General features: G+C 52.1%; 1 protein-coding gene across 1 annotated transcript; it reads left to right on the top strand.

Moving 5' to 3' along the window:
* The first annotated feature begins 219 nt into the window (after positions 1 to 219).
* On the top strand, positions 220 to 2,688 carry LOC119314600 (wall-associated receptor kinase 2-like). Its single transcript, XM_037589326.1, has 3 exons — positions 220 to 1,117; positions 1,194 to 1,367; positions 1,490 to 2,688. The coding sequence occupies exons 1-3, from the start codon at positions 220 to 222 to the stop codon at positions 2,686 to 2,688; spliced, it is 2,271 nt and encodes a 756-aa protein (XP_037445223.1).
* Positions 2,689 to 19,360: the final 16,672 nt, after the last annotated feature.

The following is a 19,360-nucleotide window of genomic DNA, read 5'->3' as shown; positions in this document are numbered from 1 at the left end:
TGAACATTAGTAAGCAGATGAGTTGACACGGTCACATGGCTAATTGGCAATAGGCAATTGAATATTGATCCTCTTGACTACTTTCTGCGAGAACGCCATGCAAGACCAGCCAAGTCAAGCCTGCCTGATGCTCATCGGCTCATCGCATTCACATCCACCATCGGTCCATCTCCATCATCCAGCGGAGCAGAGCAACCAACAGAGGAGAACATGTCAAGGATGGCGACCACCACCATACTGCTGCTGCTCATCGTGCTGCCTCCGCTGGTGGCGGCAGCGGCGGCGGCTCAGCGCGTGGCGCTGCCGGGGTGCCGCGACAGGTGCGGCAACATCACCGTCCCCTACCCCTTCGGCATCGGCGCCGGCTGCTTCCGCGACGACGGCCAGCAGGGCTTCCAGCTCGAGTGCGACGACGACGGCCCCGGCAGCTCCCCGCCACGCCTCGCCGTGTTCGGTTACAACCACCGCCTGGGGGCCCTCTCGCTCGCGGCCGGCGAGGCCCGCGCCTACCTCAACGCGACGAGGGAGTGCTACAACTCCACCGGCGGGCTCCTTGACCGGAAAGGCACGTTCATGTCCCTCGGAACTAGCCCTTACCTCTTCTCGTCCACCAAGAACCGCCTGGTGGCGCTCGGCTGCCCCAACCTCGGCTTCTTCGTCGACGCCGCCGGCTACTACGTCAGCGGCTGCATGTCCGTGTGCCGGCCGTCGCGGTACGCCCTGCCGGGCCCCTGCACCGGCGTCGGGTGCTGCCAAAGCGCGATACCGCCCGGGATCAGCTTCTTCGAGCCGCACCAGCGCAACTTCCCGCCGCAGCAGGACGACAACTCCGCCTTCATCAGCAACGCCACGTCGTGCCACTACGTCTTCCTCGTCGAGGCGGAGTGGTTCAGCTACAGCGACCGCGTCTTCCTCAACCGCACCGACGACTTCGACGTGCCCGTCGTGCTCGACTGGGCCGTCCGGAACGTCGACAACTGCAGCGCCGCCAGGCGCAACGCCACCGACTTCGCCTGCCGGAGCGCGCGCAGCGAGTGCTTCGACGCCGTCAACGGCCCCGGGTACCGGTGCAACTGCTCCAGCGGCTACGACGGCAACCCGTACCTCGACGGTGGAGTTAATACTGAATTTCAGTTGTGCTCTGTTACAACATTTGTGATTTGTCTGATCAAATCTTGAAATCGCTTTGCAAACTGAAGACATCGACGAGTGCAAACTGAAAGATGAATACCCCTGCTACGGGATCTGCACAAACACGCAGGGGAGCTACACTTGCCAATGCCCTTCCGGGACAAGTGGAGATGCCACCGCAAAAAATGGCTGCCGGCCAAAGGACAAGTTCACCTTAGCTCTGAAGGTCGTTACAGGTAACACATTCCACTTATCTTGTTGGTTCGTCCTACAATTTCTTTTACGGGATCCTATTTACAGATGATGTTCTTCCCGGGAATCTAAACCAATGATCAAGTATCCAATGTGTCATATCCAGGAGTCAGTGTGGGGGTGTTCTTGTCAGTGTTCATGTGCTTCTGGCTCTACTTAGGGCTGCAGAAGAGAAAGCTCATCAAGGCAAAGCAGAGCTTCTTCGAGCACAACGAAGGCGTCATCCTACAGCAGCAGATGCGTGGCACTGCCGGGGGAGGCGGTAGCGGGTTCAAAATATTCTCAGAAGAGGAGCTCAAGAAGGCGACAAACAACTTTGCCGCTGACCAGATCCTCGGTCGCGGCGGCCACGGCATTGTCTACAGAGGTGTTCTGGAGGACAAGACCATAGTGGCCATCAAGAAGTCCAAGATGATGGAGGCGACAGAGACCAAGGAGTTCGCGAGGGAGATGCTCATCCTGTCCCAAATCAACCACCGGAACGTCGTCAAGCTGCACGGCTGCTGCCTCGAGGTGGAGGTGCCGATGCTAGTCTACGAGTACGTCTCCAACGGCACTCTCTACCATTACATCCATGGCCGCGAGGGCCACGACACCAACAAGGCACTCGACACCCGCCTACGGATAGCGGCGGAGTCGGCCGAGGCGCTGTCGTACATGCACTCATCAGCCTCGCCACCAATCCTCCACGGCGATGTCAAGACAGCCAACATCCTGCTCGACGGTAGCCTCACGGCCAAAGTCTCCGACTTCGGGGCATCGAAGCTAGCACCAAGTGACGAGGTTGAGATTGCGACACTGGTACAAGGCACCTGCAGGTACTTGGACCCGGAGTACCTCATGACATGCCAGCTGACGGACAAGAGTGATGTGTACAGCTTTGGCGTCGTTCTGCTCGAGCTCTTGACAGGGAAGAAGGTGCTCTGCTTCGACGGGCCAGAGGAGGACAGGAGCCTTGTGTCCCGATTCACTACCGCCGTGAAAGCCGGCCAGCACGGCGAGCTCCTTGACGGTCGGGTGAGAGTAGAGATGGGCCCCGAGACGTTGGAAGAAGTTAGGCACCTCGTGATGTGGTGTGTGAGCATGATCAGGGAGGAGCGCTCGTCGATGAAGGAAGTTGCAGAGAAGTTGGAAGCTCTGAGAAGGTATCAGCGGAACCCATGGGGTCAGGCGGGTGCTGACCCGGAGGAGGGGCAAAGCTTGCTTGGCAGAGACATAGAGCAACAACGTGATGTGAATTATATATTCAAACCGCAAGACGGGCTCAATCTTGAAGAGGGCAGTACATACACTTTTAGCTTGTAGTTTTTTTTTTCTGTGAGGGTTTTTAGTTTGTAGATTGTTCGAATGTTTGCTGGACTCCTTTTAAAGTCGACACAAATGTGTAAAGTCTTTTGTGTCTAACAACAGAAATGTACATTAATTCCATCTGAAAGGAATGCTCATTAACAAAAGAGAAATGCAACTAAAAAATAAGAGAGAAATGTACCATGCTAAAAAGGTGTAGGGGACATGCTCCTCAGAAGTACCATACGACAGACTCTTAATGATGAAAACAAATCTTAATTCCGATGTTTGATTTGTAAGTTATGGCTTTTTAAAAATTCTAAAATCTGAATTAAATGCGTCCACTCCTGTTCACGTGGGTACTTTTGCAGTCACTTTTACTCTTTTTTTCCTGTTCAAGTGGCACTTTTCTTAATATGGATTCGGCAGGGCAAACTATTTTCAAATATGCCCGGCTACTTGGGACGTCTAGTGAGTAAATGGCCACTTGCTAGAGGCGTACGGGAAAAAGTTTCTCGTGGAAAAAGAAACGGTCATCTCACCTTTTGTTTTGGTCGAAAATCCCTTACTTAGGGACGATTCTCCCCAGACTCTCCAGTAACCCTTCACTAATTGCCAATGAATTATGGCCGATGCTAGACGTAAGCCAGCTGATAGCTTGCCTTGATAACCGTTCGATCGTGCATATCATAGTCGTTCGCTTGGTGTCTTGCGGATCGCAAATCCCCTCCACGTACACCTTCCCCCGTACACAACACCCAAGGTTGCGCTCCAGGCACACCTAGCAGCACGGCGGCGCACCGGTGATGCCCTCCGCGGCCCTGCCTTGTAGCATGCACCCGACGACACCTCGCAGCACCGCCAACGCCGTTTCATTCTAGCCCAGCAACAGCTACATCACAGCACGGGGAGCCACCGAGTGCTGCTCCATGGCATCACCAAGCTTGCCAAAAGCTTCAACGCATCATCGACGACGACCTGGCGAAGCTCTATTGCAACTCCGGTGGCGCTCCATTGCAACTCCGGTGGCACTCCATTGCAGCCCCATCATGGCTTCAACGACTCCAACGGTGCTCTAGTGCGGCCCCAGCAGTGCTCCGTTGCAGACCCATCACGGCTTCAATGTCTCCGGTGGTGCTCCATCGCAGCCCCACGACGCTTCGTTGCAGCTCTATCACGGCTTCAACGACTCTGGCGGTGCTCCATTGCAGCCCAGGGCCGGATCCTTCGGTAGAAGCGCTCGCCATTGAACGGCGGCGAGATATGCGAGCAACGCTGTGCTCACCATGGGGAGCGACGTTGCGTTGCAGCATCTCCAGTCGTCGCGCGAGGGTAGCGTCGTGGTCTCCACCACGAGCAATGTTGTGTTGCAGCATTTTCCACCCGCGAGATCTGCGGTTTGCAGTGTCGCTTGTGCTGCACTGCAGCTCGGCCGCCATGGCCAGATTCACGGGGACGCAGCCCCTGGCTTTGCAGTGCTGGTGGACGAGATGAGAAGCAGCACCGGTGCCGCGGGGATGAGAAGCAACGGTGGCCCCGGCTTTGCAAAGCCAGGGGCTGCGTCCCCGTGAATGTGGCCGGTGACTGGGATGAGAAAAGCAGCGCCGGTGGCCGTAAGTCTTGCTGCAACGCGGAGGAGCGGCCTTGCGTGACGGTGGAGCAGCACGCAGCAGAGCGAGGCGCGAGGCCATGAGCGATGGGCGGAGCAAGGAAAGCAGAGGAGCTGAGATGCGTAGCGAGGAAGCAGAGGAGCTGGGATGAGAAAAGGATGGGTGGTGGAGCGGCGCTCATTTTTGGATAGGGCTAGGTGGTGGACGCTCGGCCGGGGCACGTGACAAGCGGTGAGGGCGGCCTACGTGCACGCAAAATCAGTTGATGGGAGAGAAGAGATTTCCATGAATTATCGTTGCGCCTCCCTCTTTAACCAACATTGCCATCTCATCTTACAAATTAACTCTACAGGATTAGTCCGTAGTGGTAGCAAAACTCTGTTTTGGTACTCATGTTGTACAACACTTTAGTCGAAGACGTTGAAAAAGTGAAAAGATCTCGAAACATATTTTCATCTCACTTCATAAACAAAGCACGAAATATTGAAACCAGAGTCCACAAGGAATAATGGCACCCACGCTCCTGCGACTCGCCGCTCCGGCGCCCGCAGCCACCGCCATCGTCGTCCTCCGCCCGCTACCCTCCGCTTCTCCGCCCGCTGATGGCTCGGGTGGCTCGCTGCTGCTGCCACCGGGTTCGATTCGCCCCCGCCGCGCCTGGGTTGGGCTGGATCCGGTCCAGATCTGGGCTTGCCTGCTCGGCCAGCCGTGCCTGCCGCCTTCGTGTCCTTCGTGCCTGAGACGCCGCCTGCGTTCTGGTGCCAGGCCACTGATGCGGCGCGGGGTGCGGCCCAGCTGGTGGCCTCCCGCCGCGCGGTGGCTGAGGCATTCACCCCGCCCGCGAATCCGGGCTGGGTGCCTTCAAGTCTCTCACCGACCCGTGCTGAGGTTGGGCGGCGCGCCCCCTCTCCGCCGGGTCGCCTGGCCGCGGACTGGCAGGTGGTCAGGCCGCCGTTTTGGTGGCGCTCCTCACCGGCCACCCTCCCATGCGTTCAAGGCGCCCGATGATTCGGTCGCAAGATGCATTCAATCGCCAGCGACCTCCGCCGCGTGCATTCAAGAGAAGGGGTGATTTACTCTGCTTCAACTGCCGGGGCACCGGCCACTTCGCCTGGGAGTGCAGAGACCCGGTGCGCTGCAATTACTGCGACCGGCAGGGCCACTTTGCTCGCGGGTGCTCGCTCCGGCTCCAGCAGCAGCCTCTTCGTCATAATCCCTCTGCCTGCTCCCCTCTGTCGGCCCATGCGCCCGTCGTCCCCCCGCTTCCAGCTTCTGCGCCCACCAATCTGGCCGTCGTGTTGGAAATATGCCCTAGAGGCAATAATAAAATGGTTATTTTTATATTTCTTTCTTCATGATAATTGTCTATTGTTCATGCTATAATTGTGTTATCCGGAAATCGTAATACATGTGTGAATACATAGACCACAACACGTCCCTAGTGAGCCTCTAGTTGACTAGCTCGTTGATCAAAAGATAGTCATGGTTTCCTGACTATTGACATTGGATGTCAATGATAACGGGATCACATCATTAGGAGAATGATGTGATGGACAAGAACCAATCCTAAGCTTAGCTCAAAGATCGTGTAGTTCGTTTGTTGTAGCTTTTCTAAATGTCAAGTATCATTTCCTTAGACCATGAGATTGTGCAACTCCCGGATACCGTAGGAGTGCCTTGGGTGTGCCAAACATCACAACGTAACTGGGTGACTATAAAGGTACATTACAAGTATCTCCGAAAGTGTCTTTTGGGTTGGCACGAATCGAGACTGGGATTTGTCACTCCGTATGACGGAGAGGTATCTCTGGGCCCACTCGGTAATGCATCATCATAATGAGCTCAATGTGATCAAGTGGTTGATCACGGGATCATGCATTACGGTACGAGTAAAGTGACTTGCCGGTAACGAGACTGAACAAGGTATTGGGATACCGACGATCGAGTCTCGGGCAAGTAACGTACCGATTGACAAAGGGAATTGTATACGGATTGATTGAATCCTCGACATCGTGGTTCATCCGATGAGATCATCGTGGAGCATGTGGGAGCCAACATGGGTATCCAGATCCCGCTGTTGGTTATTGACCGGAGAGGCTTCTCGGTCATGTTTGCATGTCTCCCGAACCCGTAGGGTCTACACACTTAAGGTTCGGTGACACTAGGGTTGTAGAGATATTAGCACACGGTAACCCGAAAGTTGTTCGGAGTCCCGGATGAGATCCCGGACATCACGTGGAGTTCCGGAATGGTCCGGAGGTAAAGATTTATATATAGGAAGTCCAGTTTCGGTCATCGGGAAGGTTTCGGGGTCACCAGTATTGTACCGGGACCACCGGAAGGGTCCCGGGGGTCCACCGGGTGGGGCCACCTATCCCGAAGGGCCCCATGGGCTGAAGTGGGAGGGAAACCAGCCCCTAGTGGGCTGGTGCGCCCCCCTTGGGCCTCCCCCTGCGCCTAGGGTTAGAAACCCTAGGGGTGGGGGCGCCACCCTTGCCTTGGGGGGCAAGGCACCCCCTTGGCCGCCGTCCCCCTAGGAGATTGGATCTCCTAGGGCCGGCGCCCCCCTAGGCACCCTATATATAGTGGGGGGAGGGAGGGCAGCCGCACCAAAGCCCCTGGCCTCTCCCTCTCCCTCCCGTGACACTCCTCCGTCTCCCTGCGCTTGGCGAAGCCCTGCCGAGATCACCGTTGCTTCCACCACCACGCCGTCGTGCTGCTGTATCTTCATCAACCTCTCCTTCCTCCTTGCTGGATCAAGAAGGAGGAGACGTCTCCCAACCGTACCTGTGTTGAACGCGGAGGTGCCGTCCGTTCGGTACTAGGTCATCGGTGATTTGAATCACGTCGAGTACGACTCCATCAACCCCGTTCTCTTGAACGCTTCCGCTCGTGATCTACAAGGGTATGTAGATGCACTCCTCTCTCCCTCGTTGCTAGATGACTCCATAGATTGATCTTGGTGATGCGTAGAAAATTTTAAAATTCTGCTACGTTCCCCAACAGTGGCATCATGAGCTAGGTCTATGCGTAGTTACTATGCACGAGTAGAACACAAAGTAGTTGTGGGCGTCGATATTGTCAATTTGCTTGCTGTTACTAGTCTTATCTTGATTCGGCGGCATCGTGGGATGAAGCGGCCCGGACCAACCTTACACGTACGCTTACGTGAGACCGGTTCCACCGACTGACATGCACTAGTTACATAAGGTGGCTGGCGGGTGTCTGTCTCTCCCACTTTAGTCGGATCGGATTCGATGAACAGGGTCCTTATGAAGGGTAAATAGAAATTGGCAATTCACGTTGTGCTTTTGGCGTAGGTAAGAAACGTTCTTGCTAGAAACCTATAGCAGCCACGTAAAAACTTGCAACAACAATTAGAGGACATCTAACTTGTTTTGCAGCAGTGTTTTGTGATGTGATATGGCCAAAGGTTGTGATGAATGATGAATGATATATGTGATGTATGAGATTGATCATGTTCTTGTAATAGGAATCACGACTTGCATGTCGATGAGTATGACAACCGGCAGGAGCCATAGGAGTTGTCTTTATTTATTTATGACCTGCTGTCAACATAAACGTCATGTAATTACTTTACTTTATTGCTAAAGCGTTAGCCATAGTAGTAGAAGTAATAGATGACGAGACAACTTTAAGAAGACACGATGATGGAGATCATGGTGTCATGCCGGTGACAACGATGATCATGGAGCCCCGAAGATGGAGATCAAAGGAGCAAATGATATTGGCCATATCATGTCACTATTTGATTGCATGTGATGTTTATCATGTTTTACATCTTATTTGCTTAGAACGACGGTAGCTTAAATAAGATGATCCCTCGTAATAATTTCAAGAAAGTGTTCCCCCTAACTGTGCACCATTGCGAAGGTTCGTTGTTTCGAAGCACCACATGATGATCGGGTGTGATAGATTCTAACGTTCAAATACAACAGGTGTAAGACAGATTTACACACGCAATACACTTAGGTTGACTCGACGAGCCTAGCATGTACAGACATGGCCTCAGAACACGGAAGACCGAAAGGTCGAGCATGAGTTGTATAGAAGATACGATCAACATGAAGATGTTCACCGATGTTGACTAGTCCGTCTCACGTGATGATCGGACACGGCCTAGTTAACTCGGATCATGTTATACTTAGATGACTGGAGGGATGTCTATCTGAGTGGGGGTTCATTGAATAATTTGATTAGATGAACTTAATTATCATGAACTTAGTCTAAAATCTTTACAATATGTCTTGTAGATCAAATGGCCCATGTTGTCCTCAACTTCAATGCGTTCCTAGAGAAAACCAAGCTGAAAGACGATGGCAGCAACTATACGGACTGGGTCCGGAACCTGAGGATCATCCTCATAGCTGCCAAGAAAGATTATGTCCTAGAAGCACCGCTAGGTGACGCACCTGTCCCACAGAACCAAGACGTTATAAACGCTTGGCAGACACATGCTGATGATTACTCCCTCGTTTAGTGCGGCATGCTTTACAGCTTAGAACCGGGGCTTCAAAAGCGTTTTGAGAGACACGGAGCATATGAGATGTTCGAAGAGCTGAAAATGGTTTTTCAAGCTCGTGCCCAGGTCGAGAGATATGAAGTCTCCGACAAGTTCTTCAGCTGTAAGATGGAGGAAAATAGTTCTGTTAATGAGCACATACTCAAAATGACTGGGTTGCATAACCGCTTGACTCATCTGGGAGTTAATCTCCCGGATGATGCGGTCATTGACAGAATCCTTCAGCCGCTTCCACCGAGCTACAAGAGCTTTGTGATGAACTTCAATATGCAGGGGATGGAAAAGACCATTCCTGAAGTATTTGCAATGCTGAAATCAGCAGAGGTAGAAGTCAAAAAGGAACATCAAGTGTTGATGGTGAATAAAACCACTAAGTTCAAGAAAGGCAAGGGTAAGAAGAACTTCAAGAAGGACGGCAAGGGAGTTGCCGCGCCCGGTAAGCAAGCTGCCGGGAAGAAGCCAAAGAATGGACCCAAGCCCAAGACTGAGTGTTTTTATTGCAAGGTAAGTGGTCACTGGAAGCGGAACTGCCCCAAATACTTAGCGGACAAGAAGGCCGGCAACACGAAAGGTATATGTGATATACATGTAATTGATGTGTACCTTACCAGTACTCGTAGTGGCTCCTGAGTATTTGATACCAGTGCGGTTGCTCACATTTGTAACTCAAAGCAGTAGCTGCGGAATAAACGGAGACTGACGAAGGACGAGGTGACGATGCGCGTCGGGAATGGTTCCAAGGTCGATGTGATCGCCATCAGCACGCTACCTCTACATTTACCTACGGGATTAGTTTTAAACTTCAATAATTGTTATTTAGTGTCAGCTTTGAGCATGAACATTGTATCAGGATCTCGTTTAATTCGAGATGGCTACTCATTTAAATCCGAGAATAATTGTTGTTCTATTTATATGAGAGATATGTTTTATGGTCATGCTCCGATGGTGAATGGTTTATTCTTAATGAATCTCGAGCGTAATGCTACACATATTCATAGTGTGAATACCAAAAGATGTAAGGTTGATAATGATAGTCCCACATACTTGTGGCACTGCCGCCTTGGTCACATAGGTGTCAAACGCATGAAGAAGCTCCATGCAGATGGACTTTTAGAGTCTCTTGATTACGAATCATTTGACACATGCGAACCATGCCTCATGGGTAAAATGACCAAGACTCAGTTCTCAGGAACAATGGAGCGAGCAACCAACTTATTGGAAATCATACATACTGATGTGTGCGGTCCAATGAGTGTTGAGGCTCACGGTGGCTATCGTTATGTTCTCACCCTCACTGATGACTTGAGTAGATATGGGTATGTCTACTTAATGAAACACAAGTCTGAGACCTTTGAAAAGTTCAAGGAATTTTAGAGTGAGGTTGAGAATCAACGTGACAGAAAAATCAAGTTCTTGCGATCAGATCGTGGGGGAGAATACTTGAGTCACGAATTTGGCACACACTTAAGAAAATGTGGAATAGTTTCACAACTCACGCCGCCTGGAACACCTCAGCGTAATGGTGTGTCCGAACATCGTAATCGCACTCTATTAGATATGGTGCGATCTATGATGTCTCTTACCGATTTACCGCTATCATTTTGGGGCTATGCTTTAGAGACTGCCGCATTCACTTTAAATAGGGCTCCATCGAAATCCGTTGAGACGACACCGTATGAATTATGGTTTGGGAAGAAACCTAAGCTATCATTTCTAAAAGTTTGGGGATGTGATGCTTATGTCAAGAAACTTCAACCTGAAAAGCCCGAACCCAAATCGGAAAAATGCGTCTTCACAGGATACCCTAAAGAAACTGTTGGGTATACCTTCTACCTCAGATCCAAAGGCAAGATCTTCGTTGCCAAGAATGGGTCCTTTTTAGAGAAAGAGTTTCTCTCGAAATAAATAAGTGGGAGGAAGGTAGAACTTGATGAAGTATTACCTCTTGAACCGGTAAGTGGCGCAGCTCAAGAAAATGTTCCTGAGGTGCCTGCACCGACTAGAGAGGAAGTTGATGATGATCATGAAACTTCAGATCAAGTTGCTACTGAACTTCGTAGGTCCACAAGGACACGTTCCGCACTAGAGTGGTACGGCAACCCTGTCTTGGAAATCATGTTGTTAGACAACGGTGAACCTTCGAACTATGAAGAAGCGATGGCAGGCCCGGATTCCGACAAATGGCTGGAAGCCATGAAATCCGAGATAGGATCCATGTATGAAAACGAAGTATGGACTTTGACTGACTTGCCCGTTGATCGGCGAGCCATAGAAAATAAATGGATCTTTAAGAAGAAGACAGTCGCGGATGGTAATGTGACCATCTATAAAGCTCGGCTTGTCGCTAAGGGTTATCGACAAGTTCAAGGGGTTGACTATGATGAGACTTTCTCACCCGTAGCAAAGCTGAAGTCCGTACGAATCATGTTAGCAATTGCCGCATTCTATGATTATGAGATATGGCAAATGGACGTCAAAACGGCATTCCTTAATGGTTTCCTTAAGGAAGAATTGTATATGATGCAGCCGGAAGGTTTTGTAGATCCTAAGAATGCTGACAAGGTGTGCAAGCTCCAACGCTCGATTTATGGGCTGGTGCAAGCATCTCGGAGTTGGAACATTCGTTTTGATGAGATGATCAAAGCGTTTGGGTTTATGCACACTTATGGAGAAGCCCGCATTTACAAGAAAGTGAATGGGAGCTCTGTAGCATTTCTCATATTGTATGTGGATGACATACTATTGATGGGAAATGATATAGAATTCTTGGAAAGCATAAAGGCCTACTTGAACAAGTGTTTTTCAATGAAGGACCTTGGGGAAGCTGCTTATATATTAGGCATCAAGGTCTATAGAGATAGATCGAGACGCCTCGTTGGTCTTTCACAGAGTACGTACCTTGACAAGATATTGAAGAAGTTCAAAATGGATCAGTTAAAGAAGGGGTTCTTGCCTGTATTGCAAGGTACGAGATTGAGCACGGCTCAATGCCCGACCACGGCAGAAGATAGAGAAAAGATGAGTGTCGTCCCCTATGCCTCGGCCATAGGGTCTATCATGTATGCTATGCTGTGTACCAGACCTGATGTAAACCTTGCCGTAAGTTTGGTAGGAAGGTACCAAAGTAATCCCGGCATGGAACACTGGACAGCGGTCAAGAATATCCTGAAGTACCTGAAAAGGACTAAGGAAATGTTTCTCGTTTATGGAGATGACGAAGAGCTCGTCGTAAAGGGTTACGTCGATGCTAGCTTCGACACAGATCTAGATGACTCTAAGTCACAAACCGGATACGTGTATATTTTGAATGGTGGGGCAGTAAGCTGGTGCAGTTGCAAGCAAAGCGTTGTGGCGGGATCTACATGTGAAGCGGAGTACATGGCAGGCTCGGAGGCAGCACAAGAAGCAGTCTGGGTGAAGGAGTTCATTACCGACCTAGGAGTCATACCCAATGCGTCGGGCCCGATGACTCTCTTCTGTGACAACACTGGAGCTATTGCCCTTGCCAAGGAGCCCAGGTTTCACAGGAAGACCAGGCATATCAAGCGTCGCTTCAACTCCATTCGTGAAAGTGTTCAAAATGGAGACATAGAGATTTGTAAAGTACATACGGACCTGAATGTAGCAGATCCGTTGACTAAACCTCTCCCTAGAGCAAAACATGATCAACACCAGAACTGCATGGGTCTGCCATTCATCACAATGTAACTAGAATATTGACTCTAGTGCAAGTGGGAGACTGTTGGAAATATGCCCTAGAGGCAATAATAAAATGGTTATTATTATATTTCTTTCTTCATGATAATTGTCTATTGTTCATGCTATAATTGTGTTATCCGGAAATTGTAATACACGTGTGAATACATAGACCACAACACGTCCCTAGTGAGCCTCTAGTTGACTAGCTCGTTGATCAAAAGATAGTCATGGTTTCCAGACTATGGATATTGGATGTCAATGATAACGGGATCACATCATTAGGAGAATGATGTGATGGACAAGACCCAATCCTAAGCTTAGCTCAAAGATCGTGTAGTTCGTTTGTTGTAGCTTTTCTAAATGTCAAGTATCATTTCCTTAGACCATGAGATTGTGCAACTCCCGGATACCGTAGGAGTGCCTTGGGTGTGCCAAACATCACAACGTAACTGGGTGACTATAAAGGTACATTACAGGTATCTCCGAAAGTGTCTTTTGGGTTGGCATGAATCGAGACTGGGATTTGTCACTCCGTATGACGGAGAGGTATCTCTGGGCCCACTCGGTAATGCATCATCATAATGAGGTCAATGTGATCAAGTGGTTGATCACGGGATCATGCATTACGGTACGAGTAAAGTGACTTGCCGGTAACGAGACTGAACAAGGTATTGGGATACCGACGATCGAGTCTCGGGCAAGTAACGTACCGATTGACAAAGGGAATTGTATACGGATTGATTGAATCCTCAACATCATGGTTCATCCAATGAGATCATCGTGGAGCATGTGGGAGCCAACATGGGTATCCAGATTCCGCTGTTGGTTATTGACCGGAGAGGCTTCTCGGTCATGTCTGCATGTCTCCCGAACCCGTAGGGTCTACACACTTAAGGTTCGGTGATGCTAGGGTTGTAGAGATATTAGCACACGGTAACCCGAAAGTTGTTCGGAGTCTCGGATGAGATCCCGGACGTCACGTGGAGTTCCAAAATGGTCCGGAGGTAAAGATTTATATATAGGAAGTCCAGTTTCGGCCATCGGGAAGGTTTCGGGGTCACCGGTATTGTATTGGGACCACCGGAAGGGTCCCGGGGGTCCATCGGGTGGGGCCACCTATCCCAGAGGGCCCCATGGGCTGAAGTGGGAGGGAAACAAGCCCCTAGTGGGCTGGTGCGCCCCCCTTGGGCCTCCCCCTGCGCCTAGGGTTAGAAACCCTAGGGGCGGGGGCGCCACCCTTGCCTTGGGGGGCAAGGCACCCCCTTGGCCGCCATCTCCTAGGGCCGGTGCCCCCCCTAGGCACCCTATATATAGTGGGGGGAGGGAGGGCAGCCGCACCAAAGCCCCTGGCCTCTCCCTCTCCCTCCCGTGACACTCCTCCGTCTCCCTGTGCTTGGCGAAGCCCTGCCGAGATCACCGTTGCTTCCACCACCACGCTGTCGTGCTGCTGGATCTTCATCAACCTCTCCTTCCCCCTTGCTGGATCAAGAAGGAGGAGACGTCTCCCAACCGTACCTGTGTTGAACGCGGAGGTGCCGTCCGTTTTGTACTAGGTCATCGGTGATTTGAATCACGTCGAGTACGACTCCATCAACCCCGTTCTCTTGAACGCTTCCGCTCGTGATCTACAAGGGTATGTAGATGCACTCCTCTCTCCCTTGTTGCTAGATGACTCCATAGATTGATCTTGGTGATGCGTAGAAAATTTTAAAATTCTGCTATGTTCCCCAACACGTCGTCCTCCCGCCAGGCCCCTGCCGCTCCCAGCCAACCACGGCGCCATGCCATGCCTGGGGGACGCGGCCTCTCGTCCGAGCGAGGGGCACGTGGTGCTCCTCTCCACCCCGGCAATGGAGCTGCAGGCGGCCCTTCTCGCCTCCAACGCGGCCCTGATCTGGCTGGGGGGGGAACCGGACGCAGGTCAACGCGGAGGAGATTGCGCGCGCCATCGAGGCAGAGACCAACATCGCCAGGGGCTACTTCAACGTCGTCCCGTTCTTCCCGGAGGACTTCCTGGTCACCTTCCGGCACCCCCACCACCGCGACGAGCTCACCACCAGGGGCCACTTCCCGCACCACAACCTCGACATCCATGCCACCAAGTGGCGTGCCAACGCCCACTCCAAAGTCGCCAAGATGCACTACCACGTCCATCTCTGCTTGGAGAATGTCCCCTTGCACGCTTGGGGAGAGGAGGAGATCGCCAAGATCCTGGGCGAGAACACCATCCTGCACTACTTCGACATTGCTACTTTGCAGAAGGAGGATGCCTCGATGATGAGCCTGTGGGCCTGGACTACCAATTCGTCGGCCATCCCCAAGGTGATGTGGTCCACCATCGTCGACAGGCCTGGCCAGCAGCCTATCGGTAGCGCCACCCCTACTGGGCCGGGGCTGCAGGGGCTGGAGGACAGGGTGCTGATCCACCTTGAGCTGATCGAGGACTTCAGCCCGGACGCCGCCGGCAACATCCCGAGGAACGCCCAGCGCCACCCCCTCGACTGGACCAAGGGCGTCATCGACAGCGAGTGGCAGACGAGGGAGAGCCACAGCTCCCTTCTGCCCGAGGGCGGGGCCAGCGGCGTGATGATGATCATGAGGACCACAACGACCACCGCGGCAGACAGGGTGACCGCGGCCTGTCCTGGGCGGGCAGGATCTTCCGGAGTAGATCCCGGGCGGATGGCAACAGGCGTGAAGACAGAGGGTGGCGCGATAAGCAGCGCCGCCGTGATGATCGCCGTGGAGATCGGCGCGATGGGCGTGACGGGAGGAGCAGGCAAAGCGGGTCGGAGCCGTCGCTGGCGCTCCTGGCCGGCTCGGGTGCTGCCAGCAACACCTTGGTGTGGGCGACTGAGGGCATGCCGATCGTGGATGCTACGGTGCCTCCGCCTGTGCGTGGACGTTCTCGCGTTCGTCACCCCTCGCCACGCTCCGAACGGAACCACTCCAACGACAACCTAACGCCACAGGCTTCTCCACCGCTATCCCCTACGTCGGTGTTGCCGTCCTCGTCAAGTTCAAGGCGCGCTGATGCCCGCTCTGCTGCCAGGGACGCGGCAGTGGCGGTCAGGGTGGAGGGGGCTAGTACGCTGGTGGCCAGTTTGTACTCTCCTCTGCGGTTGTCTCTCCCAACACCACCGTTGCCGCGCGCTGCTGGGTTCTCACCATCGCCAACCCCACCAATCTTCCCTGGCTGGACCCCTCCTAGAACCCCGCTCGCTGGCGGGGTGGCTGCGGTGGCCGCGCCAATGGAGGCCCTTTTTCGGGAGCGGGAACGGGCTCTACTTCCGACCCCTCAGTCCTCCCCGGTCAAGGCACCAACAAGGAGACGCAAAACACTGGCCGGGTTGTTATCACGTCCCAGGGTGGGGGATTCTCACTTCGTCGTACCAGTGCCCGCGTTCAGGCGCGCAAGGTGGGCTTCGCCACCTCCATGTCAAAGGAAGCGCAGGGGCTTGTCTGCCGCACTATTGGCATCATCCGCAACGGCGAAGACGTCACCGCCCGGGCTGTCGACCAATTTGAGCACCAGTTCAAGGAGCAGCTGCCCGACAACGTCATGGCTGCTCTACGTGGCCTGTTCAAGATCGACGACACGCATGCTGCTGCGGTGGAGGAGGCCCTCATTGGCCATGGGGGCGCAGCAGCGCTGGACCATGAGGAGGAGGTGCAATCCAGCGCCTAGGTTGTGTTCGTTTGTTGTGCTATCAGGGTCTCTAGTTTATCATGTTAGGACAACCAATTAACTTTCTTAGTTGGAATGTAAGGGGATTAAACTTCCCAAACCGACGGGCCACTGTTCACGAGACTATCGCTGCAACTTCGTGTCATTTGGCTTGCTTACAGGAGACCAAACTTGATGTGTTGGACCAGTTTACGGCTTCCTTCCTGGGAGGGGCCAGGCTCAAAAGCTTTGCCCACGGTCAGCACTGGTCACTAGGGGCGGCATCCTACTGCTTTGGGATGATGGCGTTGTGGCTGTGTCTGATATTGTGCTCTCGGTGTACTGCCTATCCGCCACAGTCCTCATCCGCGAGTCTGGGGTCTCCTTCAAGATCACGGCGGTCTATGGCCCTACTTCTTCCTCTTGCAAAAACGCCTTCTTCGCGGAGCTCCTGGATCAAAAGCCACCTCCAGGGACCAAATGGCTTGCTCTGGGCGACTTCAACCAAATACAACACGTGCGCGACAAGAATAAGCGGAACATCAACCATGGCCGCATCAACCGGTTCCGTAACACCCTCCACGCGTGCGATCTCAGCGAGATACACCTGCAAAATCGTCGTTTCACTTGGAGCAACGAGCGAGACAACCCCACCCTTTGCAAGCTCGATTCATTTTTCTGCAACGCGGATTAGGATCTTGCCTTTGGCACCCACTATTGGAAATATGCCCTAGAGGCAATAATAAATTGGTTATTATTATATTTCCTTGTTCACGATAATTGTTTATTATCCATGCTAGAATTGTATTGATAGGAAACTCAGATACATCTGTGGATACATAGACAACACCATGTCCCTAGTCAGCCTCTAGTTGACTAGCTCGTTGATCAATAGATGGTTACGGTTTCCTGACCATGGACATTGGATGTCGTTGATAACGGGATCACATCATTAGGAGAATGATGTGATGGACAAAACCCAATCCTAAGCCTAGCACAAGATCATGTAGTTCGTATGCTAAAGCTTTTCTAATGTCAAGTATCATTTCCTTAGACCATGAGATTGTGCAACTCCCGGATACTGTAGGAGTGCTTTGGGTGTTCCAAACGTCACAACGTAATTGGGTGGCTATAAAGGTACACTACAGGTATCTCCTAAAGTGTCTATTGGGTTGGCACGAATCGAGACTGGGATTTGTCACTCCGTGTAAACGGAGAGGTATCACTGGACCCACTCGGTAGGACATCATCATAATATGCACAATGTGATCAAGGAGTTGATCACGGGATGATGTGTTACGGAACAAGTAAAGAGACTTGCCGGTAACGAGATTGAACAAGGTATTGGGATACCGACGATCGAATCTCGGGCAAGTATCGTACCGCTAGACAAAGGGAATTGTATACGGGGTTGATTAAGTCCTTGACATCATGGTTCATCCGATGAGATCATCGTGGAGCATGTGGGAGCCAACATGGGTATCCAGATCCCGCTGTTGGTTATTGACCGGAGAGGTGTCTCGGTCATGTCTGCATGTTTCCCGAACCCGTAGGGTCTACACACTTAAGGTTCGATGACGCTAGGGTTATAGGGAAAGTATGTACGCGGTTACCAAATGTTGTTCGGAGTCCCGGATGAGATCCCGGACGTCACGAGGAGTTCCGGAATGGTCCGGAGGTAAAGATTGATATATAGGAAGTATGGTTTTGGCCACCGGAAGTGTTCCGGGCATCACCGGTAGTGTACCGGGACCACCGGAGGGGTCTGGGGGTCCACCAGGTGGGGCCACCAGCCCCGGAGGCCTACATGGGCCAATAGTGGGAAGGGACCAGCCCCTATGTGGGCTGGGGCGCCTCCCACCAAGGCCCAAGGTGTCCTCAAGAGGAGAGGGGGCAAACCCTAGGCGCAGATGGGCCCTAAGGCCCACCCTAGGTGCGCCCCCCTCTCTCTCCCCCTTGGCCGCCTCCCAGATGGGATCTGGGGGCTGCCGCCGCCCCTAGGGAGGGAACCCTAGGTGGGGGCGCAGCCCCTCCCCTTCCCCTATATATACTTGAGGTTTGTGGATGCCCAACACATGTGATTTGCTCTCCCTGTTGGCGCAGCCCTACCCCTCTCCCTCCTCGTCTCGTAGTGCTTGGCGAAGCCCTACTGGAGTCCCGCGCTCCTCCACCACCACCACGCCGTTGTGCTGCTGCTGGATGGAGTCTTCCCCAGCCTCTCCTTCTCCCCTTGCTGGATCAAGGCGTAGGAGACGTCACCGGGCTGTACGTGTGTTGAACACGGAGGTGTCGTCCGTTCGGCACTAGGATCATCGGTGATTTGGATCACGACGAGTATGACTCCATCAACCCCGTTCACTTGAACGCTTCCGCTTAGCGATCTACAAGGGTATATAGATGCACTCTCCTTCCCTTCGTTGCTAAATTACTCCATAGATTGATCTTGGTGATGTGTAGAAAATTTTGAATTTCTGCTACGTTCCCCAACAGTGGTATCAGAGCTAGGTCTATGCGTAGTTACTATGCACGAGTAGAACACAAAGTAGTTGTGGGCATCGATATTGTCAATTATCTTGCCGTTACTAGTCTTATCTTGATTCGGCGGCATCGTGGGATGAAGCGGCCCGGACCAACCTTACACGTACGCTTACGTGAGACCGGTTCCACCGACTGACATGCACTAGTTGCATAAGGTGGCTGGTGGGTGTCTGTCTCTCCCACTTTAGTCAGATCGGATTCGATGAACAGGGTCCTTATGAAGGGTAAATAGAAATTGGCAATTCACGTTGTGCTTTTGGCGTAGGTAAGAAACGTTCTTGCTAGCAACCTATAGCAGCCACGTAAAAACTTGCAACAACAATTAGAGGACGTCTAACTTGTTTTTGCAGCATATGCCTTGTGATGTGATATGGCCAAAAGGATGTGATGAATGATATATGTGATGTATGAGATTGATCATGTTCTTGTAATAGGAATCACAACTTGCATGTCGATGAGTATGACAACCGGCAGGAGCCATAGAGTTGTCTTAATTTATTTATGACCTGCATGTCAACATAAACGTCATGTAATTATTTTACTTTATTGCTAAAGCGTTAGCCATAGTAGTAGAAGTAATAGATGACGAGACAACTTCAAGAAGACACGATGATGGAGATCATGGTGTCATGC

This window comes from Triticum dicoccoides, chromosome 6A (assembly GCF_002162155.2).
Source record: "Triticum dicoccoides isolate Atlit2015 ecotype Zavitan chromosome 6A, WEW_v2.0, whole genome shotgun sequence".
NCBI lineage: Eukaryota > Viridiplantae > Streptophyta > Magnoliopsida > Poales > Poaceae > Triticum > Triticum dicoccoides.
This window is presented reverse-complemented; position numbering and strand designations above follow the sequence as displayed.

Bases quoted from the DNA above. Each gene is read 5' to 3' on its own strand.
- LOC119314600 (XM_037589326.1), top strand. From the start codon at position 220: ATGGCGACCACCACCATACTGCTGCTGCTCATCGTGCTGCCTCCGCTG. The intron at 1,118-1,193 runs TTAATACTGAAT...TCGCTTTGCAAA, and splicing joins CCCGTACCTCGACGGTGGAG to CTGAAGACATCGACGAGTGC. The intron at 1,368-1,489 runs GTAACACATTCC...TGTCATATCCAG, and splicing joins AGCTCTGAAGGTCGTTACAG to GAGTCAGTGTGGGGGTGTTC.